Below are 27,711 nucleotides of genomic sequence, written 5' to 3'. Positions count from 1 at the left end.
TCAGTCAGTTTTCAGCTCTATAGAAGGGACAGACTGCACCTAAACAGGGAAGGTGCAGATCTGCCGGGAGTGAAGATGGCCGAAAAGTTAAAAGTTAGTTTAAACTAGGCGACGGGGGGAGGGTCCAGAGGTAGAGAGGGTAGTATTGTGGGCATTAGTGGTAAGTTGACTAAAGCACCTAAACATGAGGTAAGTATAGTAACAAGTCCTATTTGCAACCCCAGAGCACCCAATAAGGATATAGTATGCGACCAGTATAAACTACGTGGCATGTTCACCAATGCCAGGAGTCTGGCGGACAAGATAGGAGAACTAGAGCTACTTTTGCACGAAGAGGACTTCGATTTTGTAGGAATTACAGAGACTTGGTTCGACAGCTCTCATGATTGGCTGGCAACCACTCAAGGGTATTCCCTATATCGCAGAGATAGAGAGGGTAAAAAAGGGGGAGGGGTGTGCCTGTATATAAAAAATTATGTACAAGTGAATGTGAGAGATGACATCTCTAAGGGAGTAAGGGAGGAGGCGGAATCTTTATGGGTATAGCTACAAAGGGAGGAAACTAAGGGGAAGTAATACTGGGAGTATGCTATAGGCCCCGTAACCAGAGGGAGGAGGCGGAGGCGGACCTCCTATCACAATTTGGATTAGCGGCAAGTATGGGAAGTGTCAGTATAATGGGGGATTTTAATTATCCTGGGTGGATGGAACCGCGCATTAATCTAAGGCTCGCCAGTTCCTAAATGTCTAGAAGGACAATTTAATTGGTCAGATGGTAAATGGACCAACTAGAAACAAAGCGTTACAAGACCTACTGATTACCAACAATACAGACCTGATCACGAATGTGGAAATACGGGGCAATTTCGGAAACAGTGATCACAGGTCAATTCATTTTAGTATAGATCACGCAAATAGGAAACATAAGGGGAATACAAAGACACTGAATTTAAAAAGAGCCAACTTCCCTAAACTACAATCCTTGCCAGAAGATAATAATTGGGATAAAATCTTAGGAACAAAGAACACGGAGGAAAAATGGGTATGCTTTAAGAGCATATTAAATAAGGGCATTAGCCAGTACATCCCAATGGGAAATAATTTTAAAAGAGCTGGTGGATTAACTCCAACTTAAAAATGCATATAAAAGCAAAGGGGAAGGCTAAGGGATCATCATCAACATTCCAACTTTACAAAGAATGCAACAAGAAATGTAATGCCCCATACACACGGTCGGACATTGATCGGACATTCCGACAACAAAATCCATGGATTTTTTCCGACGGATGTTGGCTCAAACTTGTCTTGCATACACACGGTCACACATAGTTGTCGGAAAATCCGACCATTCTAAACGCGGTGACGTAAAACACATACGTCGGGACTATAAACGGGGCAGTAGCCAATAGCTTTCATCCCTTTATTTATTCTGAGCATGCGTGGCGCTTTGTGCGTTGGATTTGTGTACACACGATCGGAATTTCCGACAACAGATTTTGTTGTCGGAAAATTTTATAGCCTGCTCTCAAACTTTGTGTGCCGGAAAATCCGATGGAAAATGTGTGATGGAGCCGACATACGGTCGGAATTTCCGACAACTAGGTCCTATCACACATTTTCTGTCGGAAAATCCGACGTGTGTACAGGGCATAAGGGTGCAATCAGGGTGGCTAAGATAGAACACGAAAGGCACATAGTGGAGGAGAGTAAAAAAAATCCCAAGAAATTCTTTAAGTACATAAATAATAAGAAAGGGAGGTCAGATCATATTATTCCCATAAAATATGATGAAGGGAATCTGGTTACTAAGAATGGAGAGATGGCGAAGGTACTGAATTTATTCTTCTCCTTAGTCTTCACGGGGGAATCGGGGGGGCTTCACTAACCAAAACTGCAATGTTTATCCTCATGACATGTCACAGGAAGCACCCTCATGGCTAACAGAGGACAGAATTAGAAATAGACTTGAAAAACGTAACATTAATAAGTCACCGGGACCAGATGGCTTGCACCCAAGGGTTCTTGAGGAACTCAGTCAAGTGATTGCCAGACCATTGTTCCTAATTTTTTTACGAACAGTCTACTGACTGGAATGGTACCAGCTGATTGGAAGAAAGCCAATGTAGCACCAGTATTTAAAAAGGGGCCAAGATACATCCCTGGGAATTACAGACCATTTAGCCTAACATCAATTTTATGCAAGCTCTTGGAGGGGATGATAAGGGAATATATACAAGATTTGCATGGATTCATGAAGAATCGTTCTTGTCAAACCAATCTATTAACCTTCTATGAGGAGGTGAGCTGCCATCTAAATAAAGGAAGGCCTGTAGATGTGGTGTATCTAAATTTTGCGAAAGCATTTGATACAGTTCCCGATAAACGTTTACTGTACAAAGTAAAGGTTTGTTGTCATGGACCATAGGGTGAGTACATGGATTGAAAACTGGCTACAGGGGCGAGTTCAGAGGGTAGTGATAAACAGGGAGTACTCAGAATGGGCCGGGGTGGGAAATGGGGTCCCCCAGGGTTCTATCCTGGGACTAATGCTATTTAATTTATTCATAAACAACCTGGAGGATGGGATAAACAGCTCAATCTCTGTATTTGCGTACGATACTAAGCTAAGCAGGGCAATAATTTCTCCGCAGGATGTGGAAACTTTGCAAGAAGATCTGAACAAATGGGGTGGGCAACTACATGGCAAATAAGGTTTAATGTAGAAAAATCTAAAATAATGCATTTGGGTGGCAAAAATATGAAGGCAATCTACTCACTAGGGGGAGATCCTCTGGGGGAATCTAGGGTGGAAAATGACCCGGGGGCCCTAGTAAATGACAGGCTCAGCAATGGCATGCAATGCAAGCTGCTGCAAGCAAAGCAAACAGAATATTGGCATGCATTAAAAAGGGGATTAACTCCAGAGATAAAATAATAATTCTCCCACTCTGTCCAGTTTTGGGCACCAGTCCTCAGAATGAATGTGCTGGAACTGGAGAGAGTCCAGAGAAGGGCAACAAAACTAATAAAGGGACTGGAGGACCTTTAGTTATGAGGAAAGTTTACGAGCACTGAACTCGTTCTCTCTGGAGAAGAGACGCTTGAGAGGGGATATGATTTCAACTTACAAATACCGTACTGGTGACCCCACAATGGGGATAAAGCTTTTCCGCAAGGGGAATTTAATAAGACATGCAGACATTCACCAAAATTAGAAGAAAAGTGGTTTAACCTTAAACTGCATAGAGGGTTCTTTACTGTAAGAGCAGTTAGGATGTGGAATTCTCTTCCACAGGCAGTGGTTTCAGCAGGGAGCGTTGATAATTTAAAAAATATTTAAATATTTAAAAATGATCATTTAAAAAACTATTGGATAGGCAACTGAATGACCACAACATACAAGGATATACAATGTAATACTGACATAAAATCACACACATAGGTTGGACTTCATGTCTTTTTTTTTATATGTACCGTATATACTCGAGTATAAGTCGTTCCGAGTATAAGTCAAGGCCCTAATTTACCACAAAAAAAATGGGAAAAACTTATTGACCCGAGTATAAGACGAGGGTGAGAAATGCACAGCTACTGTAAGTGGAAAAGAGGGTCAACAATGCCCATTTGCAGCCTCACTGTGCCCATTTGCATGCCTCCCTGTGCCCATTTGCAGCCATAGGTCCCCCGAACTTCAAACTTGGTAGTTAAGGGTTCCTAGATGCCTCCAAGCTGCAGCCAAAATTTGGGGTCTCTGAACCCAAAGGGTCCCGAAATGACATTGCTGCAGATGGACACAGTTAACTGACTTTGGGGCCCTGTATCTCGGGGCCACTTAATGCTAGGAACCCCAAATTTGGTGTGCAAACCCAGTAGAACTAGCACCATAAAATAGCTGGAGTTTCTAGCACCAAGTGGCCCCGAGATACTGGGCCCCAAATATCGGTTCAGAAAATGTCAAGCACTTTTCTGCAACACAGAATGACATTTCCGAACCTACTTTGGGGCCCCGTATCTCGGGGCCACTTGGTGCTAGGAACTCCAGCTTTGGATATGTTGTGCTACTGGGTTTGCACACCAAATTTGGGGTTCCTAGCACCAAGTGGCCCTGAGATACGGGGCCCCAAAGTCGGTTCAGAAAATGTCAAGCACTTTTCTGCAGCAGAGAATGACATTTTCCGAACCGAATTTAGGGCCCTGTATCTCGGGGCCATTTGGTGCTAGGAACTCCAGTTTTGGATATGTTGTGGTACCAGTTCTACTGGGTTTGCACATCAAATTTGGGGTTTTTAGCACCAAGTGGCCCTGAGATACGGGGCCCCAAATTCGGTTCGGAAAATGAAATTTTTTGCTGCAGAAAAGTGCTTGACTCGAGTATAAGTCGAGGGGGGCACTTTCAGCACAAAAAAATGTGCTGAAAAACTCGACCTATACTCGAGTATATACAGTATGTAACATAAAGAGTCTTGAAAATGTGTTTTTTTGTAAAAAGTTTTTGGAAAATGTAGAAAGAACAGGCCAGAGTTGGTACAGAAAGCAGACAGAGATATGGTCAGCAAATATACAAAGGATTAATTCGGACAGCAGACCAGGACATGGGTCAGGGCCAAGGTCAACACAGACAGCTGGCAGAGACGTGATCAGAAAAAAAGCCAAATGACTGGTCCAGGCAGAAAAATCAGGCTTAGGGCATTGTCAGGTAACACTGAACAAAGGGGGTAGAGGCTTCTTCCCACCCAAAGCTCTTTGAAGCATCTGGACTCCAGACCCTAATCCAGTAAATACAACACCTGCAGAAAACCAAAAGTTAGTTTTCTCCACTTGGAAATACTACTCACTCTGCATACGTGAGACCCCGTTTTGTCTTGAATCCCACTGCTGGTTGATTAACCGCTAGCCGACCAGCCGCCGTCATTATACGGCGGCAGGTTGGTACGATCCCGCGAACCGTCGTAGCTGTACGTTGGCCCTATTAATGCCTATAGCAGGTGCGTGCACACCCGCTGCACAGCGGGGCAACCGATGCACGTGGCTGATGGTAGCAATGACCACCGCGCGATCGCGGGCACCAAAGCCAGAACAGGGACGTGAGTGTGTAAACACACAAATCCCTGTTATGTGAGGAGAGGAGAAACAGGAACAGCGATATGTTTCCTCCTCTAGTCAGTTCCATCCCCCCCACAGTTAGAAACACAAACAAGGGAACACATTTAAACCCTTGATCGCCCCCTAGTGTTAACCCTGCCAGTGACATTTATACAGTAACTGGTGCATGTTTATAGCACTGATCCCTGTATAAATGTCTGTGGTCCCAAAAATGTGTCAAAAGTGTCCGATCTGTCCGCTGCAATGTCGCAGTATGCTAAAAATCGCTGATCACTGCTATTACTAGTATAAAAAATAAAAATGCCATAAATCTATCCCATAGTTTGTAGACGCAATAACTTTTGCGCAAACCAATCAATATACACTTATTGCGATTATTTTTTACCAAAAATATGTAGAAGAATATATATTGACCAAAACTGATGAAGAGATTTGATTTTTAAGAACATTTTTGGGAATATTTATTAAAGCAAAAAGTAAAAAATATTGTTTTTTTTTCTAAATTGTCGCTTTTTTTTAAATAATTGTTTATAGTGCAAAAAATAAAAACAGTAGAGGTTATCAAATACCACCAGAAGAAAGCTCTATTTGTGGGAAAAAAGGACATAAATTTTGTTTGGGTACAGCGTCGCATGACCGCGCAATTGTCAGTTAAAGCGTCGCAGTGCTGTATCGCAAAAAATGGCCTGGTCATTAAGCAGGAAAATCTTCCGGTCTGTAAGTGGTTAGCAGGCCAAGGTCAGTTCAGGCAGCAAGAAGAAACATGGTCAATTAACAGGCCAGGGTCAATTCAGGTGCCAGGCAGAGGCATAGTCAATTAACAGCCAAGGGTCAGTTCAGGCGGCAGGAAGAGGCATGCTCAGGATGCAGGCAAATGGTTGGTCCAGGCAGAAACGTGGCAGGGAATTGGCAGGTAATAGCATGAGAAATCACCATGCCTTCACTAATATTGTGGTGAAGTACTGTAGCGACATGAGCAGCCTCCTATATAGAGGCCGGCCTGGGAAGGGCAAAGGGGACAATAGTATCAGGTGTAAAGCCTAATTATGTTTTTGGAGCATACATGACTTTTTTTGGAGGTCTGCGGTCTGTAATAGGAGGGGTGAAATCAGGCAAGTGCCTATCGTGCAGCTTGCTCAATGCATAAGAGCGAATGAGATCAGGTTTCCTGATAATGTAAGAAGGTGACGGGTCTTTGTGTGGACTTCTGATAAATAATGTAGGATTTGTACAGGGCCAAGTGGAAAAGGTAGATGGATACTTTTTTATATCAATGGATTGATCTTCTGGTGCCTAAGTAGGGCGTCCTCTATTTTCCACTGAGGTGTTCTTGTGAATACAGGAAAGAATGTACACATCTTTGCCTCTCCATTTAAGGGCCCCTATTCAGCTTGGTGGCAACCAGTTGTTGTAGGAAGCCCTGGGTCAAATTGTGCCACAGGTTACAGTTTGCTAGCAATAAAGGTGAAAATTTTCAGACGAGGGGCCTACACGTCCCACAATCCTCCGCTGCCAGTGAATAGCTTTTCCCCTGTATTCAGGAAGTGATATGACTATCTCCTGGTTGAGCACAAGAGGGCAAGTGTTCTTTGTATAGCATTAAAAGAAGTGTATCTGAACAAAGATAGTAACACAGCCAGCACCTGGCTACATGAGGTTGGCCACTCTTGCTGTTTTCCATTGGTTAGAAGCTTGAAAAATGTGCAAGTAATATCTTTTTGCAAATACAAGCGAGGCTCTTTTGTCTAAGTGTGTCTCCTGTATAAAAACTATATCTGCTCCAGACAATCAGAACCCCCTCAGTACCAGATGTCCCTTATAATTAAAGTTCAGGCCATTGACATTTAGGCTGAGTTCACACTGGTGTGATTGCAGACATCGCATGCGATTTGCACTGCATTCCTGTGCACATCCCATGCGATGTCTGTGCAGTGCAATTTCAGCCATACAGCTTGTATGGCTGAAATCACATCGCATTCGCACCAAAATGTTGCAGAACCCTTTTTTTTCCCCCCGCACTTGAATTGCATCATATGGGTGTTCACGCCCGTGCAATGCAATTCTTGCAATCGCACTGCATTCTGCGATCTGTTTTGAGGTGCCTTTAAGATAACAAACACTGTGTGATTGCTTAGAATGCGATGCGGGGAAACGCAGCAAATCTTGTGCGTTTCCCGCATCGCATTAATGTGAACCGAGACTGAGAAATAGAACCTTAACCACATTTGCAGGGAAAGGTAAAAAAACTTGATACTCATCTGATACATCAGGCGTACACGTTCACCCATTAATGCCGGTTACACACGGGCGGACTTTTTGGCATCAAAGGTCCGACGGTCTTTCCGATGGACTTTCGACGGACTTCCGATGGACTTTTGAACGAACTGACTTGCCTACACACGATCACACCAAAGTCCGACGGATTCGTACGTGCTGACGTATGACCGGACTAAAATAAGGAAGTTGATAGCCAGTAGCCAATAGCTGCCCTAGCGTCCGTTTATGTCCGTCAGACTAGCATACAGATGAGCGGATTTTTCGACCGGACTCAAGTCCGTCGGAAAGATTTGAAACATGTTCCAAATCTAAAGTTCGTCTGATTTTCGACCGAAAAAGTCTGCTGCAGGTCTGATGAAGCCCACACACGGTCAGATTCATCCCGGACCAGTCCGGTCGAAAAGTCCGCCCATGTGTACACGGCATAAGAGATGAAAAGCCATGTATGGAGTATGTTTCCACTGTAATGGGAACTAATTGGGAATAGGGGAGGGACACAGAGCAAGTTAGTATAGATAGTTGATCAGTCAATTGACTGATCAATTCCTGACCAGACTCATGTAGGGTGTAGTTGCTGTAACCAAAAAAATCAATGCATATAGTTCAGAGATAAAGGGAACAGGGAGAGGGGAAGGGATCTTCAGTATGGAGAATACCGAAAGGGAAAGCGGTTACATATAGCAATTGATGGTCAGGAGATGGTATGATAGTATAAAAGGTAACAATTTATTGATACATGTTAAAATCAACTGGGCAAAGTGGGGCATACAAGTATGAAGGTAATGCACTAAGAAATGCAAAAGACATCGGTATCAAAGATAATGCTAATAACGAACTAACAGACACGACAAGAGACACACACAGACAGAACGGCACAAACACTGTCCGGACTATATATGTTACTCGGCATCAGTACAATCAAATTGACTCATGACGGTCATACATGGGTACATCCAAGTACTGGATATGGGCCGGTTAAATTTAATGGGGTATGTTGCCGAGGAACATATAATGGGAGCAGGAAGGGAGGAAAAGAGGACCTGAGGGGGATATGGCCAGGGGATTGGCTGAGCAAGTCCTGCAATGAGGGATAAACTGCTGGCAATAGATGCAGTCTGAGTGGTCCGCAGCAATGGGGCTAGAAATATATAATCACAGAGATCCAATTAAATGGCAGTAATTAATCCGAATTGCTGATGGTGATATGGATCATAATTCTCAGCGTTCAGTAACAGCCTTCAAAGGTATGCAAAGAGTGCAATGGGATGCGGTATGGAGTGTATGGCAATGGTGGAGGTAATCAACATGCATACAGCTGTGTGGTGTCACCTATATAGGTGAGCTAGAGTTGCTCATACATTACCCCCCGCAGCGATTCTTGAAGGCTGGGTTGTGGTCCGTTCTTATGGAGGACTGGCGGGATCCCGGGAAAAGGCAGGAACAGCACAATAGCAGCAGCCGAAGATATCAGTGACGATATCTTGGCTTTCCCCTTCTGGTATGGAGATTCCTTACAGGTCTCAAGTCGCCTGAACGGCTCAGGGCTGGATCAGCGTGTGCTAAGTGCTTCGTAATCTTCATAGTGCCTCTCAGCTGTTCAGCTCCTCTCACTCGGCCCGCTCCGTAAGTCGTGTTAGTGCCGGTGATGACGTCAACGCGTTTCGCTATTGCTTACTAGCGTAGCTTCTTCCTGGACGTTTCATTGGTGAAGTCAGCACACACCTTTATATTGTAGTGTGCTGGCCTCATTGTAACCAGTCATCAGTGTGGTTTAATAGAATACAATGTTTCCAACTATGAAGCAATATGGAGCGTGTAATTCATTCACTATTATTAATACGAGTTTAGTTAAAACTGAGACACAAAGTTTACGGCCAAACCGTCACATTTGTGGAGTCTTTTGCAGGTCATTTAGCACGGTGTGCATGGATTCTAAGGAAATACAGTAATATAAAGTGCATAGTATTAAGTACCCAAGAGGAGAGAAAGGGAAGAAACGTGAGGTTAAGGACAGAAAAAACATCACAGGACATTGAGGGCAGCATTAAAAACATGGAGTCATTTTCCAAAAGTTAGTGTCATTTGTGTAGTTCAAACATCATCAGTAGCACGTGAATTTACTGAGATTAATCAGTTAAGGGTTCTTTATGATTTCTATATATATCTTTATTTTTTATAGTTTTTATTATTAATCATTTCCGTATTTTAGATGATATAGGTAGCTACATCATAAGGTACCCAAATATCACCTATGGACTTAAGAAGGCCTGCAGGTTTAGATCGGTATTTAAACCTAAGGGGACAAGGGACTTCAAACGGTACACCCACCGTCTCTCTTTTTGTAGGAGCACACGATCGAAGTCTCCCCTTCTGCTAGATAGCTTCAACGCATAAATGCCCTTTACCTGCATGCCCTTAGTACTTCTATCGTGTTCTAATGCAAAGTGTTTGGCTAGTGGTTTCTCTGGAATTTTTTCTTTATCCTTAATCTCCCTTAAATGCTCTCCAATACGTACTTTAAGGGGCCTCTTGGTTTTCCCTACATAGATCTTGGGGCAGGGGCAGGTTATCATATAGACAACCCTGGGTGTGGAACAGTTAATTAGATCTCGTATTTCATACTGTTCTTTTCCCAGGTCGTCAATGAAAATGGCAGTTCTATGTACAAGTGGGCAGATCTGACATTTATTGCAGGGGAACATCCCTTTACTTCGTGGGTAGTCAGCTAACCAAGTGGGGTCGGGGTTCTTAGTGAACTCTGATTTTACCAGCATGTCGCCCAAGTTTCTGGCCCTGCAGGCCACCAACTTGGGCGAGGTGCCCACTATTTTAAGTAACCCTGGGGAGTTAGTAAGAACCCCCCAGTGTTTCTCCAAGATGGAGCGAACCTCCTTCCACTGTGGACCAAAGGTAGTGATTATCTTAGTTTGGTCACCTACCGCCGGTTTGAGGGCAGTGGAGTTAATTGGATGTAGCTTTAGTAGGCTATCACTGTCCCTTACTGCGGCTTTTTTTCTGGCATTTCTAATTTGTCTATGGGAGTAACCGCATTCGCGGAACCTCGCATAGAGTTCTAGGGACTCCCTTCGGTAGTCACTAAGTCTGGTACAGTTCCTTTTTATTCGCAAAAATTGTCCCACCGGGATGCCGTTCTTTAGCCAGTGTGGATGATGGCTACTGGCACTCAGAAGAGTGTTTGCGGACGTTTCTTTACAGAATGTACAGGTGATTAATCGACCATTTTGAAGCGTAATCAGTAGGTCCAAAAAGGACAGGCTGGTCCTGTCAAAATTAAACGTCAGCCGTATATTTCGTTGATTAATGTTCAATTGAGTCATGAAGTCATGTAGGTCTTCTATGGTGCCCGTCCAGATCATAAGGACATCGTCGATGTACTGCAGCCAGGTGTGTATGTAGCTGCGGTACATGGACGAAGGGTAGACATCTTCTTCCTCCCAAAGACCCAAATGGAGGCAGGCATAGGCCGGAGCCCATGCTGCCCCCATAGAGGTGCCCCTGATTTGTTGGTAGAAGGTGGTCAGGAACTGGAAATAGTTATTAAGTAATGCGAAATGCAATATTTCCACAAGAAACGCATTTTGTGGTTCTGATTCTGGGTACCATTGTTCCAGAAACACCCTAACCGCATTAATTCCGCATTTATGCGGGATCGAGGTATACAGGGACTCAACATCGATCCCTACCAGTAAAACGTCTTCTAGATGTGTCAGGTCGTCTAACTCAGAGATCTTAGCCAGTACATGTCGAGTGTCCTGCACATAGGACTTTAGGTTAGTGACCATATCCTTTAGCAGGGAGTCCAAGTACCTACCAACTTTCTCCAAAGGGCCTTGGCAGGCTGAGACTATCGGCCTGCCTGGCGGATTAGTCGGATTTTTGTGAATTTTGGGAATAATATATAAGGTAGGTTGAACTCCCGAACAAAAAGGTAATCAAATTCACGTTGTGTCAGTAGACCGTCATCCTTGGCCCCTATCAGTTTGTTATTTAATTCCCTGACCAAGTGAGGGAGAGGGTTATTGTCCAACTTTCTATAGGTGGATTTGTCACCCAGCAGGCGCTTTACCTCTGTCTCATAGTATCGCTGATTCAACAGGACTACGTTACCGCCTTTGTCACTCTTTTTTATGACAATGTTCTGTTTTTTCTGAAGGTCGTTAAGTGCTTGTCTCTCATCAGTAGTTAGGTTATCAATGGTCTTTTGGGTCCAGTTGACCTTCTCAAGGTCAGTCTGTACTAGTTCTAAAAAAATTTGTAACCACTTATTTTTTGAGGGGGGGCATTTTTTGGGACCAGATTCGTAAGTTTGCCTGTCGTCTAATTGGAACATATTTTGGAGTTAATCCCTCATTCTCTTGAAGAAGAGTGTAGGATATCTAGTGCCTGCTGGTCTTCAATATTGAGAGGTGGGGTAGTGTCTCTAAGAGTTTCTCGATCAGTGTATAGTGATTTTAAGAAGACTTTTCTTAGAAACAGTGCTATGTCCTTGTATACCATGAATTCATCCATGTTGGAAACTGGAGAAAAGGACAAGCCTTTCTGCAACAAACTTATATGGTCAGGAGTCAGTTTAAGGTCGGACAGATTGACTACCTTCATGTCAGTTTTTAAGTGAGTAGTCGCTAGCTGTGATAGTTGTGTCACTTTCTTTTTTGGCTCCTGGTGTTTGTCCTTTCTTTGACTATTTTTGTCGGTTTGTTGGTTCTGTCGGCAGATTTGGTTGTAGGGGACGTCGCCTGGTTGTTGGTCGACGCCGGCCCCTCCTGTTCTAAAAAAGTCACTTTTTTAATTGTCTCGTCTTCTGAGTCACTTTGAGATTTGTGTCTGTTTTGTCTAGACTGTTGGCCCCGTCCTCGATTTTTGGATCTACTTCGTCCACGTTGGATTGTCAAGTCGAAGGCTTCGTCCTTTTCAAAGCCTATTGTATCACGCTTAAATTTACTTTGTTTAGTTATTTTAAGGTTAAGTTGAACTTTTTCAATTTCCTTTTTCAGATTTTCATTTTGCTTAATAAACTCCTCCTTATCTTTAAATGATTCAAGACCTTGTGCGCTTTCCTCAATTTGTTCCTGTAATGAAATCAGCTGCATTTTTTCCTCTTCAACAATCAACTCCATGACAGCAACACCATGGTTTACACAGAGTTCCTTCCATTTAGGTAGGAAACGTTCAGTGTGTAAATGTTCAGCGGGAATAATTCTGTCTTAGACCTCTTGGCAACATACCCCATTAAATTTAACCGGCCCATATCCAGTACTTGGATGTACCCATGTATGTCCGTCATGAGTCAATTTGATTGTACTGATGCCGAGTAACATATATAGTCCGGACAGTGTTTGTGTCGTTCTGTCTGTGTGTGTCTCTTGTCGTGTCTGTTAGTTCGTTATTAGCATTATCTTTGATACCGATGTCTTTTGCATTTCTTAGTGCATTACCTTCATACTTGTATGCCCCACTTTGCCCAGTTGATTTTAACATTTATCAATAAATTGTTACCTTTTATACTATCATACCATCTCCTGACCATCAATTGCTATATGTAACCGCTTTCCCTTTCGGTATTCTCCATACCGAAGATCCCTTCCCCTTCCCCCGTTCCTTTTATCTCTGAACTATGTTTCCACTGTAGTCTGGAGGGTGGAGAGCAGGAAAGGTCGGAAAAAGGAGTACAGAAAGAGAATAGATCGATCCTTCACAATAAAAACTACTAGGACTTTAAATGAACCATACCAAATGATAATAAAAACTCACATTTTTAATGTACACAGTATAAGTATTGTTTACAACAATTGCAGTTACATGCCATGCCAGTGGTTGATAACTATATCCCAAGCTGGTCATAGGGAAAATCTCATATAAACATCTCCAACATGTTTTCAGGACAAAGCCCGCTTCCACAGGGACATCTGACATACAGTATATCTCTAAAGTTACAAGCAGAGCCACAATGAGTATCAGTACATACAGGTTCAAATACATCATACAATCAGTGCAATACATATCTACACATGCAGTATATATTACCTGCTGTAAGAGCTCACATCACATGTAGCTTGCTTCCAGAATTAGAGGACCGTAGCCACCACACAGGCAAAGGGCCCAGACATTCAAAGGACTAGGGATTATGTATATAATGTAGAAAGTAGCTGATATTTGCCCTATAAAAATAGTAATAAAAAAGCCAAAAATAGGAAGGGACAAAAAAGAAAATCTAAATAGAGATTAGACTAGTGCATGGGGTTTCCAAATAAGGGTAATCCCCCTCAGGCATTCGGCTATACATTACTAACAAGTAGCATAAATAGGGGCGTCTATGTAGTCAATCAAAGCTGTAATAGCCCAGGGATCTCCCAACTACTCCCATACTCCCCAAAATATGTAACAGAGGTATGCCTTTAAGGCCATTTAAATCTTTATGGTACTCAGCTACTGAACTGTCCTCATACCTGTAGTATGTCTGATTATAACTATATACAGTATCTCACAAAAGTGAGTACACCCCTCACATTTTTGTAAATATATTATATCTTTTCATGTGACAACACTGAAGAAATGACACTTTGCTGCAATGTACAGTGAGTGTACAGCTTGTATAACAGTGTAAATTTGCTGTCTCCTCAAAATACCCCAACACACAGACATTAATGTCTAAACCACTGGCAACAAAAGTGAGTACACCCCTAAGTAAAAATGTCCAAATTGGGCCCAAAGTGTCAATATTTTGTGTGGCCACCATTATTGTTCAGCACTGCCTTAACCCTCTTGGTCATGGAGTTCACCAGAGCTTCCCAGGTTGCCACTGGAGTTCTCTTCCACTCCTCCATGACGACTTCACGTATCTGGTGGATGTTAGAGACCTTGCACTCCCCCACCTTCCGTTTTGAGGATGCCCCACAGATGCTCAATAGGGTTTAGGTCTGGACACATTCTTGGACAGTCCACCACCTTTATCCTCAGCTTCTTTAGCAAGGCGGTGGTCGTCTTGGAAGTGTATTTGGGGTCAAAATCATGTACTGCCCTGTGGCCCAGTCTCAGAAGGGAGGGGATCATGTTCTCAGAGCCGGTACAAGGGGGGGGGGGCGGAAGGGGTGGATGCCCTGGGTGGTACAATTTATTGGGGGTGAGGGGGCGCAGTGAAGTGTCCTTCTAAAAGGTGGCTGGACTGGAGTGATTGCGCGGAGGCTCCAGCCACTATAGCCTGCACTTGTAATGATGTGCCGAGTGTGCTGAGTCCTGCACAACCGACACAAGCCTACACAGACAAGCTTTTCATTTGCCTTGCACCCTGTCAGTGGAGATTCTCCCCCTGACAGGCGCTCTGTACTGTAGTCCCGGCCCGGTGTGACGTCACCAGCTGGGAGGAGCAGATCTCCTCCCACCGTGATGGGAGGGAGGAGATCAGACCTCCCACCATGATGGGAGGAGCAGAGAGTGCAGCGTGATGGGAGGAGCAGAGAGCGTGATGGATGGGAGGAGTAGAGAGCGCAGCTTGAGCCGCAACCTAGAGGAGCCGAGGAGGAGGGACTAAGCTCTGCAATGTGCAAGATCTCAAGTAAGCCCATACTATTAATACATATTAGTAAATCAACTACTTAGTTTCGGGGTTGAGGGGTGGAACTTTTCCATAGGAGTATACTTGACATTTTTGCAACTGTTTTCAGCAAGTTTACAGAAATTTTCATTTATTCCCTTGATTTCTATTTTGCACTTTTTTAAATGAATATTTTGTACTAAGGGGTTCTTTTTGGCTGAAGGCCCTGTATGTTGTTTAAATTTGTCTGTTTGTTGGGTTTTTTTGCACTTTTCATATTTATATGAATATTTTGTATTGGGGCACTGACTACCTTTAGGAAAGATTACAGTTGAATGTTATATGTTTCAGTGAGAAATAGTGTAATCCCTTGATTTTGCACTTTTATATATTAATATTTTGTAATGAGGGTTCCTATTTTGCTGAAGGCCATGTACAGTGCCTTGCAAAAGTATTCACCCCCTTGGCTTTTTACCTATTTTGTTACATTACAGCCTTTAGTTCAATGTTTTTTTAATCTGAATTATAGGTGATGGATCAGAACACAATAGTCTAAGTTGGTAAATTAAAATTAGAAAAATATACACATAAAACTATTTTTCAGAAATAAAAAAATGATAATTGGCATGTACGTATGTATTCACCCCCTTTGTTACGAAGCCCATAAAAAGCTCTGGTGCAACCAATTACCTTCAGAAGTCACATCATTTGAAAATGATGTCCACCTGTGTGCAATCTAAGTGTCACATGATCTGTCATTACATATACACACCTTTTTGAAAGACCCCAGAGGCTGCAACACCTAAGCAAGAGGCACCACTAACCAAATACTGCCATGAAGAACAAGGAACTCTCCAAACAAGTAAGGAACAATGTTGTTGAGAAGTACAAGTCAGGTTTAGGTTACAAAAAAATATTGAAATCTTTGATGATCCCTAAGAGCACCATCAAATCTATCATAACCAAATGGAAAGAACATAGCACAACAGCAAACCTGCCAGGAGACGGCCGCACACCAAAACTCACAGACCGGGCAAGGGGGGCGTTAATCAGAGAGGCATCATAGAGACCTAAGGTAACTCTGGAGGAGCTGCAGAGTTCCACAGCAGAGACTGGAGTATCTGTACATAGGACGACAATAAGCCGTACGCTCCATAGAGTTGGGCTTTATGGGAGAGTGGCCAGAAGAAAGCCATTACTTTCAGCAAAAAACAAAATGGCACATTTTAAGTTTGCGAAAAGGCATGTGGGAGACTCCCAAAATGTATGGTAGGTGCTCTGGTCTGATGAGACTAAAGTTGAACTTTTTGGCCATCAAAGAAAACTCTATGTCTGGCGCAAACCCAACACATCACATCACCCAAATAACACCATCCCGGTGAAACATGGTGGTGGTTGCATCATGCTGTGGGGATGTTTTTCAGCAGTCGGGAATGGGAAACTGGTCAGGGTTGAGGGAAAGATGGGTGGTGCTAAATACAGGGATATTCTTGAGCAAAACCTGTACCACTCTGTGTGATTTGAGGCTAGGACAGAGGTTCACCTTCCAGCAGGACAATGAACCCAAACACACTGCTAAAGCAACACTTGAGTGATTTAAGGGGAAACATGTAAATGTGTTGGAATGGCCTAGTCAAAGCCTAGAACTCAATCCAATAGAAAATCTGTGGTCAGACTTAGAGATTGCTGTTCACAAGCACAAACCATCCAACTTGAAGGAGCTGGAGCAGTTTTGCAAGGAGGAATGGGCACAAATCCCAGTGGTAAGATGTGGCAAGCTCATAGAGACTTATCCAAAGCGACTTGGAGCTGTGATGGCCGCAAAAGGTACAGTAGCTCATTGACTTTTTCTGTTATTTTGGCCTATTTGTTGTATGCTTCACAATAAAAAAAAAACCATCTTCAAAGTTGTGGGCATGTTCTGTAAATTAAATGATGCAAATCCTCAAACAATCCATGTTAATTCCAGGTTGTGAGGCAACAAAACACGAAAAATGCCAAGGGGGTGAATACTTTTGCAAGGCACTGTACGTTGTTTGAGAAATGTTTGTTTGTTATTTTTTGCACTTTTCATATTTATATGAATATTTTGTATTGGGGCACTGACTACCTCAGGAAAGATTACAGTTGAATGTTATATATGTTTCAGTGAGAAATATTAGTGCAATCCCTTGATTTTGCACTTTTATATATTAATATTTTGTCTTAAGGGTTCATTTTTGCTGAAGGCCATGTATGTTGGTTGAGAAGTTTGTGATATTTTTTGACTTTGCATTTTTCCTATTTATGTGAATATTTGGTATTGGGGCACTACCTCACACAAAATAATGCAAAACTGAAAACTTTACTATGTTCACATGGGCCTTGACAGAAAAAACAGTTAACAGGCCTTTCTACAAGCACATTTGTTGCATTATTATCTCAAAGTGCCTCCAATAAAAGTACATATAATTAAAATGTGTGAGTGAACTCTGTTTCTATCGCATTAAACCTAATTGAATTTGTATTGTTTTAAGTACATTCTTTTCTTGTCTTGAAAAGACATTGATTCCTTCTTAAAAACGGGGGGGGGGGGGGGTGCTTGCTCTGCTTCAGTATGTCTCAGTGCATGTTGGCTTTCATGGTTCCCTCAATAAACTGTAGCTCCCCAGTGTCGGCAGCACTCATGCATCCCCAGACCATGACACTCCCACCACAATGCTTGACTGTAGGCAAGACACACTTGTCTTTGTACTTCTCATCTGGTTGCCGCCACACACGCTTGACACCATATGAACCAAATAAGTTTATCTTGTCTCATCAGACCACAGAACATGGTTCCAGTAATCCATGTCCTTAGTCTGCTTGTCTTCAGCAAACCGTTTGCAGGCTTTCTTGTGCATGATCTTTAGAAGAGGCTTCCTTCTGAGACGACAGCCATGCAGACCAATTTGATGCAGTGTGCGGCGTATTGTCTGAGCACCTCTGCAGCAATGCTGGCAGCACTCATGCATCTATTTCCCAAAGACAACCTCTGGATATGACGCTGAGCATGTGCACTCAACTTCTTTGGTCGACCATGGCGAGGCCTGTTCTGAGTGGAACATGTCCTGTTAAAGTGCTGTATGGTCTTGGCCACCATTCTGCAGCTCAGTTTCAGGGTCTTGGCAATCTTCTTATAGCCTAGGCCATCTTTATGTATTGCAACAATTCTTTTTTTTTTTAGATCCTCAGAGAGTTCTTTGACATGAGGTGCCATGTTGAACTTCCAGTGACTAGTATGAGAGAGTGAGAGTGATAACACCAACTTTAACACATCTGCTTCCCATTCACACCTGACAAGTCACATAACACTGGGGAGGGAAAATATCTAATTGGGCCCAATTTGGACATTTTCACTTAGGAGTGTACTCACTTTTATTGCTACCGGTTTAGACATTAATGGCTGTGTGTTGGGTTATTTTGAGGGGACAGCAAATTTACATTGTTATACAAGCTGTACACTCACTACTTTAAATTGTGGCAAAGTGTCGTTTCTTCAGTGTTACATGAAAAGATATAATAAAATATTAACAAAAATGCGAGGGGTGTACTCACTTTTGTGAGATACTGTAGATATTTCACATATATCATAGTTACATAGTTAGCAAGGTTGAATAAAGACACCAGTCCATCCAGTTCAACCTGAGTGAGTGGGGGTGTGTGTCTACAATTGTCCCTATCCCTGTACATTGTGTCTCATTAAGATGCTCATCTATTATATTATTATTTAAGGTACCCATATAGCGCCGTCAATTTATGCAGCACTCCACACATACATCACACACTCACATTGGTCCCTACCCTCAAGAAGCCCACATTCCAAGGTCCCCAACTCACATTCATATACTAGGGACAATTTTGGACAGAAGCCAATTAACCTACCAGCATGTCTTTGGAGTGTGGGAGGAAACCGGAGTACCCGGAGGAAACCCACGCAGGCACAGGGAGAACATGCAAACTCCAGGCAGGTAGTGTCGTGGTTGGGATTCGATCCAGCGACCCTTTTTCCTGCTAGGTGAGAGTACTACCCACTACACCACTGTGCCATCCTATGTGTATCCTATGCATAGTTACAGTATTCATGCAAAAGAAATATGTACCTTTCCCAAAAAGAAGAAGAAAAAACATAGTTTTGAGAAAGCTGTAAAAAAGGAGGGCAGTGTATCTACCATCACAAGTACTCCCCATATTCCATAGTTCAATTTCTTAGAATCTCCTAGATGTTAAGGTATAGGCGGTCCCAAGTAACATGCTGATGGATCAAGCTCATGTAATGTAATAAACTGTGCAGGGGTTTAAATAGTTTAAAGATGGTGCCAAAAGCAGTGTTCTCAAGGTACTGCGCATGCAGATGATGAGGTCATCATGCACGGCGTCACTTGATGAAGTCATGACACCGCCGCCATCTTGGAACTCCCTTTTATATACACCAAAGGGGAACAGCATGTAATGGGCGCTGCCCCTACCATAGTCCTTTCTCTCAATAAGGGAAAAAGGGGAAGCCATCAATGGGAATCACCTAGGTAATCCCACTGCCATCTTAGTGCTTCCAAGAGCCAAAAACAAAAAGAGACAGAAAGAGGGAGAACAAAAATAAAAAGGGAAAGAAAGAAAAGACAAAAAGGGATAAATGTTTAAAAATCACCAACAAGCTGAAAATGATTGTAAAGTTTAAAAAAAAAACAAAAAAAACAAACATGTTATACTTACCTCCTCTGTGTAGTTGGTTTTGCACAGAGCAGCCCAGATCCTCTCCTCCTCTTCTCAGGTCCCTCTTTGTTGCTCCTGGCCCCGCCCTCCTATTGAATGCCTCCACAGTCAGCAGCTTCCTATGGGGGCACCCGAGCCGAGTCACAGCTCCCTGTGTCCATTCAGACACGGAGCCCTGACCGGCCCCGCCCCATCTCTCCCCTGATTGGCTGACTGACTTTGATTGACAGCCACTGGTGCCAATAGCACCGCTGCTTTGTCTCAGCCAATCGGGAGAGGAGTGTTCTGGATGACTTAGACATTCGTGGACATCGCTGAAGAGAGATGGGGCTCAGTTAAGTAATTAGGGGGTGCTGCGGAGGCCGCTACACACAGAAGGCTTTTTATCCTAATGCATTCAATGCATTACGATAAAAATACCTTCTGCCTTTACAACTCCTTTAATACAAGTATTGTTTTGAAATCAATTTAATAGATCATAATCTCAAAAATGTCTCAGGGGCATGAATCTGAATTCTGTAGCGGTCACGGTTCACTGGGATCAATGCTGCCAAAGACTCACGAAGAGTACTCAAATGATTTGTATACATAATTTAATCATTATATATTAAACAACAGTCAAAATACATAAACAATATTATCTATAGATCCTAACCTTTATACTGAACAAATATTTTAGTATCCTATATGTGATGATGTTATTTTCTACCAGAGTACAGAACACCACAGTGTCACTTATGAACAAATCTCTAAAGCCCATTAATATGTAGCCGGCAACAGTATCACCCTTCTGGGGTATGATTAAACGGATATTAAAGCCTTGTTTTTTTTCTGTTTTGTTTTTTAAATAACAAACATGTTATACTTACCTGCTCTGTGCAATGGTTTTGCACAGAGCAGTCCATATCCTTCTCTTCTCGGGTCCCACACCGGCTCTCCTAGCCCCTCCTTGTGCCTTTCCAACTACTTTAAGGTAAAAAAAGGTTTGAAACTCAAGGCATCATTTAACCCTGGAGGTTGAATTGCTGCCGGCTGATGTATCCATCTAGCTTCCTTTTGGAGGATGTGGTGATTCCAGTTGCCTCCTCTTACATCCAGATGAACCCTTTTAAGAGCAAATAATTGTACACAATTTGATGGCTGCATTGAATTCCTCAGGGCAGGTTTTCTGATGGTAACAACGGTGGACCATGTCCACATAGCGTGTGTTGAAACAGCCATTTGTAGTCTTGGTCGAGACGAAAACCAATGTGACAGGATGACAATTAGGGATGAGCCGAACACCCCCCGGTTCGCTTCGCACCAGAACTTGCGAACAGACAAAAAATTTGAGTGAACATGCGAACACCGTTAAAGTCTATGGGACGCGAACGTGAAAAATCAAAAGTGCTAATTTTAAAGGCTTATATGCAATTTATTGCCATAAAAAGTGTTTGGGGACCCGGATACTGCCCCAGGGGACATGTATTAATAGAAAAAAAGTTTTTAAAACGTCCGTATTTTAAGGAGCAGTGATTTTAAGAATGATTAAAGTGAAACGATAAAAATGAAATATTCCTTTAAATATTGTGCCCTTCCGGTCTGGTATGGATATTAAGGTGAACTCCACACCAATTATTTTTTTAAAAATGGAGTGGGGTTCCCCCCCAAAATCCATACCAGACCCAAAGGGCCTGATATGGACGGGGGGAACCCATGCCGTTTTTTCCTTAATTCTGTCATACCGCTCCCCTTAACCACTTCAATACACTATATTATATATTGTACACTGCACTATATACCCTGCACCGTATTATTTATATATATATATATATATATATATATATATATATATATACACTACACTGAGTGCACTATATACTCTGAACTGCAGTATATATACTATACGGACTGCACTATATTCTCTGAACTGCAGTATATACAGTGGGGACGGAAAGTATTCAGACCCCCTTAAATTTTTCACTCTTTGTTACATTGCAGCCATTTGCTAAAATCATTTAAGTTCTTTTTTTTTCCTCATTATTGTACACATAACCCCATATTGACAGAAAAACACAGAATTGTTGACATTTTTGCAGATTTATTAAAAAAGAAAAACTGAAATATCACATGGTCCTAAGTATTCAGACCCTTTGCTGTGACACTCATATATTTAACTCAGGTGCTGTCCATTCCTTCTGATCATCCTTGAGATGGTTCTACACCTTCATTTGAGTCCAGCTGTGTTTGATTATACTGATTGGACTTGATTAGGAAAGCCACACACCTGTCTATATAAGACCTTACAGCTCACAGTGCATGTCAGAGCAAATGAGAATCATGAGGTCAAAGGAACTGCCTGAAGAGCTCAGAGACAGAATTGTGGCAAGGCACAGATCTGGCCAAGGTTACAAAAAAATTTCTGCTGCACTTGAGAGAGGTAAAGAAGAACCCAAAGATCACTGTGGCTGAGCTCCAGAGATGCAGTCGGGAGATGGGAGAAAGTTGTAAAAAGTCAACCATCACTGCAGCCCTCCACCAGTCGGGGCAGAGTGGCCCGACGGAAGCCTCTCCTCAGTGCAAGACACATGAAAGCCCGCATGGAGTTTGCTAAAAAACACCTGAAGGACTCCAAGATGGTGAGAAATAAGATTCTTTGGTCTGATGAGACCAAGATAGAACTTTTTGGCCTTAATTCTAAGCGGTATGTGTGGAGAAAACCAGGCACTGCTCATCACCTGTCCATATACAGTCCCAACAGTGAAGAATGGTGGTGGCAGCATTATGCTGTGGGGGTGTTTTTCAGCTGCAGGGACAGGACGACTGGTTGCAATCGTGGGAAAGATGAATCCGGCCAAGTACAGGGATATCCTGGATGGAAACCTTCTCCAGAATGCTCAGGACCTCAGACTGGGCCGAAGGTTTACCTTCCATCAAGACAATGACCCTAAGCACACAGCTAAAATAACGAAGGAGTGGCTTCACAACAACTCCGTGACTGTTCTTGAATGGACCAGCCAGAGCCTTGATTAAACCCAATTGAGCATCTCTGGAGAGACCTAAAAATGGCTGTCCACCAACGTTTACCATCCAACCTGACAGAACTGGAGAGGATCTGGAAGGAGGAATGGCAGAGGATCCCCAAATCCAGGTGTGAAAAACTTTTTGCATCTTTCCCAAAAAGACTTATAGCTGTATTAGATCAAAAGGGTGCTTCTACTAAATACTGAGCAAAGGGTCTGAATACTTAGGACCGTGTGATATTTCAGTTTTTCTTTTTTAATAAATCTGCAAAAATTTCAACAATTCTGTGTTTTTCTGTCAATACGGGGTGCTGTGTGTACATTAATGAGGAAAAAAATGAACTTAAATGATTTTAGCAAATGGCTGCAATATAACAAAGAGTGAAAAATTGAAGGGGGTCTGAATACTTTCCGTCCCCACTGTATACTATATGGACTGCACTATATACACTGCTGAAACATTGGGCCTTGGGTGTTGGTGGTGCCAGAACAATGTAGCTCTCACAGTTATTATTTCAGAGGCTGCTTGCCCTCTTTTAGGGGTCTGTGAGCATCTGTCTCTCCTTGGAGGCCTTCCGGACATGATGGGTATTTCTTTTTTTAACACCGCACTACACTGTATACTGTGTACACCGCCTGAAGTGTATTTGAAACTGTACACACTGTGATATATACTGTGTACACCGCGAAACTGTATACCGCCGAATGCACTGTGTATATATAGGCTATGCTGAATGCAGAGTGTATATATGTGTATGTGTGTGTGTGTGTGTAATATGTGTGTATATATATATATATATATATATATATATATATATATATATATATATAAAAAATATAGATACTTCGTCCACTATACGGGCGCTCTTATATACTGTGGGGCGTGGACTTAGTCCCCCTGAGCCATGATTGGCCAAAGGCACCCTGCCTTTGGCCAATTATGGCTCTCGCGGAGGGGCGTGCTGTGACTGGCCAAAGCATGCAGGTCAGATGTATGCTTTGGCCAATCATCATACACTGCATACACCCCATAATGCACTGCGGTCTTGCAGTGCATTATGGGGTGCTCGAATTTGCTGCGAATGCCCCATAAAATTTGCTGTTCGGCGGACAGGTGAACACCCGATGTTCGAGTCGAACTTACTCCAAGGAGCACAACTGGGGGACAGTGGCAGAGCATTGTCATTAGGGTTGCCAACTCATCCCTTTAAACCCAAACACATATGAATTCCACGGGTTCTGTGGCTGATTAAAGTGTTAATTACTTTGGTAACTCACTTGGTGCTTTATCTGCATTAAATTAGCCTCAGAACCTGTGTAATTCAAATGTGTTCGAGTTTAAAGGGATGAGGTGGCAACCCTAAGTCACCCTATACCTGTAAACGCCAGACAAGAAACATCAAGGCAGGATCAGCAACTATTATTTTATTTAAAGCTGCAGATTTAAAATTACTTTTAAAATGAAATGTCAGTGTTGAAGCTTGTGTGATGTTTTACATTAATTTTAATGATGAGTCAACAGCTTTGAATCTCTCTCTCTCAGTTGCTGCCTAGTGAACCTTTGTAGTTGCTTTATAAGTAACTCAGGTGTGTCCTAGTGGCAGAACACCAAACTAAATGCAAATAGGTGTTCTCTAAGCGCTCAGCAGCAAGGAGGCTGTACTTCAATCAGCCTACTCCGTCATGGACAAAATAAAAGCAAAAATGCAGTGTCGTCTTACAGCAAGTCAAAGTTTCTGGTGTAGGTGACAGATATTAGGATCTGCCAGAAGAAGCCCAAACTATGGAACTGACCCCAGATTCCTGCATACTCCTGAATGATGGCCACAAAATGCCAGTCATTGGATATGGCACCTATGCACCCCAAGAGGTGGGTATGCTATTCCTGGTAGTATTTTCTTCTCATGTACAGCTCTTTATACATTTATTACTATATAATTACCAAAAGTGTTCAGAATTTGTAGTCAGCTCTATAAATGATTGCCTTGCTTGTTTTCAAACACTAGTATAAAATTATATGTGACATTTCTGATTGTGGGTACCATTATGAGTTAATGGCACCACAGATCTTCTTCAAAAGTAGTTAGATTTAGTTCACACCTGTGTTGCTCTCTGAAAAGCAATCTGCAGTGAATCCTCAAATTTAATGAGTCAGGTTTGTCCCCGGTACCTGAATGCAGGATATGACAGGGGGTATCATTTTGCCACGGTGTTGTGTACAACCCCCTCCAGCTCCATTTGAAGCTTAGAGGGAGTAGTAAATCTGTGTCTCATCTGCCTATTTTACCGCCCCCCAACTGCAAATGTAAACGAGCCCTAAGACTGGGTTGACACTTATGCAAATTGGATGTGGTTATCCCCACATCCAATTTATATCACAGAAGCTCTGAATGAAGCCGGTTCATACAGCTCTGCAGTCTGCATTGGAAAAGGATCCTGTGTGTCTTTGGCTCCGCTTCATGTGCAAATTCAGGCAAAAATTCAGACCTGATTCGCACCTAAATCGGTGTACAGGGACGCACCGGACCCCCTGCTTAGACCCGCAGCCTCATCAGTGTGAGCCCAGCCCTAAAGTGTAACTATAATCGCTTCTCCTCTCTCCTTCAAAACCACTGGCATCTTTGCTTGGCCTTCTGCCTGAGTTCAGGAACCTTGGTCATCTTGATTGGCTGGGTCAGGATGTACATTTCAAAGAAGATTGTGCACAGGCAAATACAACTTTCATCCAAAATGCAAAATTTTCTAATTTTGATTCAATTTGGAAAAAATGTGTAAATACTGGATGAAAGTTGTGTGGAATAAAAATATAAATAGATCCAATAATATGTCTCTTCTGCAATAAAAAGCATGCCTGCTTGCAATTTGTTTATTCTAAAGTATAGTATCACTATTATGCCCTGTACACACGATAGGATTTTCCGACAACAAAACCGTAGATTTTTTTCCGAAGGATGTTGGCTCAAACTTGTCTTGCATACACACAGTCACACAAATGTTGTTGGAAATTCCAAACGTCAAGAACGCGGTGACGTATGACGAGCTGAGAAGAATGAAGTTCAATAACCAGTGCGGCTCTTCTGCTTGATTCCGAGCATACGTGGACTTTTGTACGTCGGAATTGTGTCCACACGCTCTGAATTTCCAACAACAAGTTTTGTTGTCGGAAAATTTGAGAACCTGCTCTCAAACATTTGTTGGCGGAAATTCCGACACAGCATACACACGGTCGGTGTCCTATCATAGGGATTCTCTGAGCTTCCCAGAGATGCAACAGAATTTAAAAGAAAAGCTCAAAAGTGCTTCTTAGAAAGTTGTCACCAGACTAGGGGTCCCCCAATGGATGATTTCCCCTCACCTCCTGTTCCTGTTCATGTGACAATGCTAACATTTTGGAATTCCCATACCTTTCAGTTAACCCTCGTGCACATGACTTTGAACAAACTTTTCCGTGGATTTCTGTCCAAAGGGCATTGGCCGTGAACTTGTATTGCATACAGACGGCAGGACTTTTTAGGCAACAAACACGAATGTAGTGACGTTTCAACGTACTGACGACACTTCAAAAGAGGACTTCAATTCTCCGACGCCACCCTTTTGGTCAACTTCTGCATTGTTGTCTGATCTTTTGCATTGGTTCTGAGCATGCGTGTTTGTACTTTGTACTAAAGTCCGATGGTTTTGTGTACACACGATCGGACTTGCCGACGTAGGACTTTTGTTGCCGCCAAGTTTGTCTGTTCGCACAGCCAACATTTGTCCGATGAAAACCGAAAAAGTTTGTCCGATGGAGTGTACAAACGGTCAGATGTTGCCTTGAAACAGCTAATTTGCATGTTTGTTGTCAAAGTCCGATCGTGTGTATGGGTCTTGACGGAGACAGTGGTCCCCAGGACAAATACAGAGTCGGATCTCACAGACAACAAAAAAAAAAACTTGACAGGGGTCAATGCTTTATGCTTTCCACACATTTCAATATGTTTTATACTGATGGGCAGGCTGGAGCTTTATTATTTTTTTTAATTTCTAAATTTTTGCTTTTGATGCCAAGCATTATCCTCTGTGTCAGTAGGGTGTGAAATGCACCTTTCAATAAATTCTGAATTATCTTAGAAGCATCTAAAGCTAATGCCATCAATACACACCTTTACAGTAGTGGGCAACACACATAAGAGTCCCACACTTTAAAAAGGTCAGGTGCACTTCCAGTCTATTAAGAATGAATGTTGAGTTAATAATATGTTAATGCAATGGTTAGCCAAAATGGGCACTTATAGTGATTCAGTGGCTGCTGTAAAAGTAGCATAATAATACTTATCTGTTTCACTGCTGGTGAATGCGATTTGCGTTTTCTGTGACAGAGTTAGACTGGCTGCTCAAATCTTTCAGATCCAATTCTGCCATATGTGTTGGACGCCTTCTTTACATGCTGAGTGCTGTGGTTATACTTTCCAATACTGCACTAATATGAAGGATCAGAACCTCTGCAAGCTTGAATGCACTAAAAACCTTTTTTGGCACTTGAACTTTATTACGTTTAGATTTATATTCTCTTTGAACGCACTATATTGAAGGATTTTTTTTATCTATTTCACATAGCATACTTATCACTCATTTATTTAGCATAGTAGATTCATTATGCATTGTCTTTTTATGTATGTATTTAATGATTATTTCTGCATGAATATGATCTAGCACATATAGCACTTTATATTCAATACTCTAGCACTTTAATTTTGGAGAGCAGAACTATATATTGATTTTTTTATTATATTTTTGTTGGGTGGTGTTTGACATGGTCGGTGCTTGCTGCAACCAAACACCTTATTTATTTAGTTCAGATAGCGCGGGAATACCTATTGTATTTATGAAATATCCCATAATGTGATGAACACTTTATGGACACTTTATTTTTTTTTTATTTTTTCACATTTATTTTTACATGCTTTGAGAAGCACAGTTGTGTCAAATAGATGCACTATTACGTGTTTAATATTTGTTATATAATCAGTTTGTTGGTAACGAGCGCAGCTATAAATATATGATTCA

At 42.3% G+C, this 27,711-nt stretch overlaps 1 protein-coding gene and 1 long non-coding RNA gene across 2 annotated transcripts in view; one reads left to right on the top strand and one right to left on the bottom strand.

The window, feature by feature from the left end:
• Window positions 1–27,711, bottom strand: part of LOC141132852 (uncharacterized) — a 241,637-nt gene that overhangs the window by 61,837 nt on the left and 152,089 nt on the right. The gene's annotated exons all lie outside the window — the stretch shown is intronic.
• Window positions 24,263–27,711, top strand: part of LOC141132848 (aldo-keto reductase family 1 member C3-like) — a 68,110-nt gene continuing 64,661 nt past the window's right edge. The window contains exon 1 of the mRNA XM_073621769.1: window positions 24,263–24,535. Coding sequence (XP_073477870.1) covers window positions 24,449–24,535 — 87 coding nt within the window. The 5' untranslated portion in view covers window positions 24,263–24,448. The remainder of the gene's footprint in view (window positions 24,536–27,711) is intronic.

This window comes from Aquarana catesbeiana, linkage group LG03 (genome assembly GCF_042186555.1).
Source record: "Aquarana catesbeiana isolate 2022-GZ linkage group LG03, ASM4218655v1, whole genome shotgun sequence".
In the NCBI taxonomy this organism is placed as follows: domain Eukaryota; kingdom Metazoa; phylum Chordata; class Amphibia; order Anura; family Ranidae; genus Aquarana; species Aquarana catesbeiana.
Note: the sequence above shows the minus strand (reverse complement) of the source record. Positions and strands in the feature narration are given on the sequence as shown.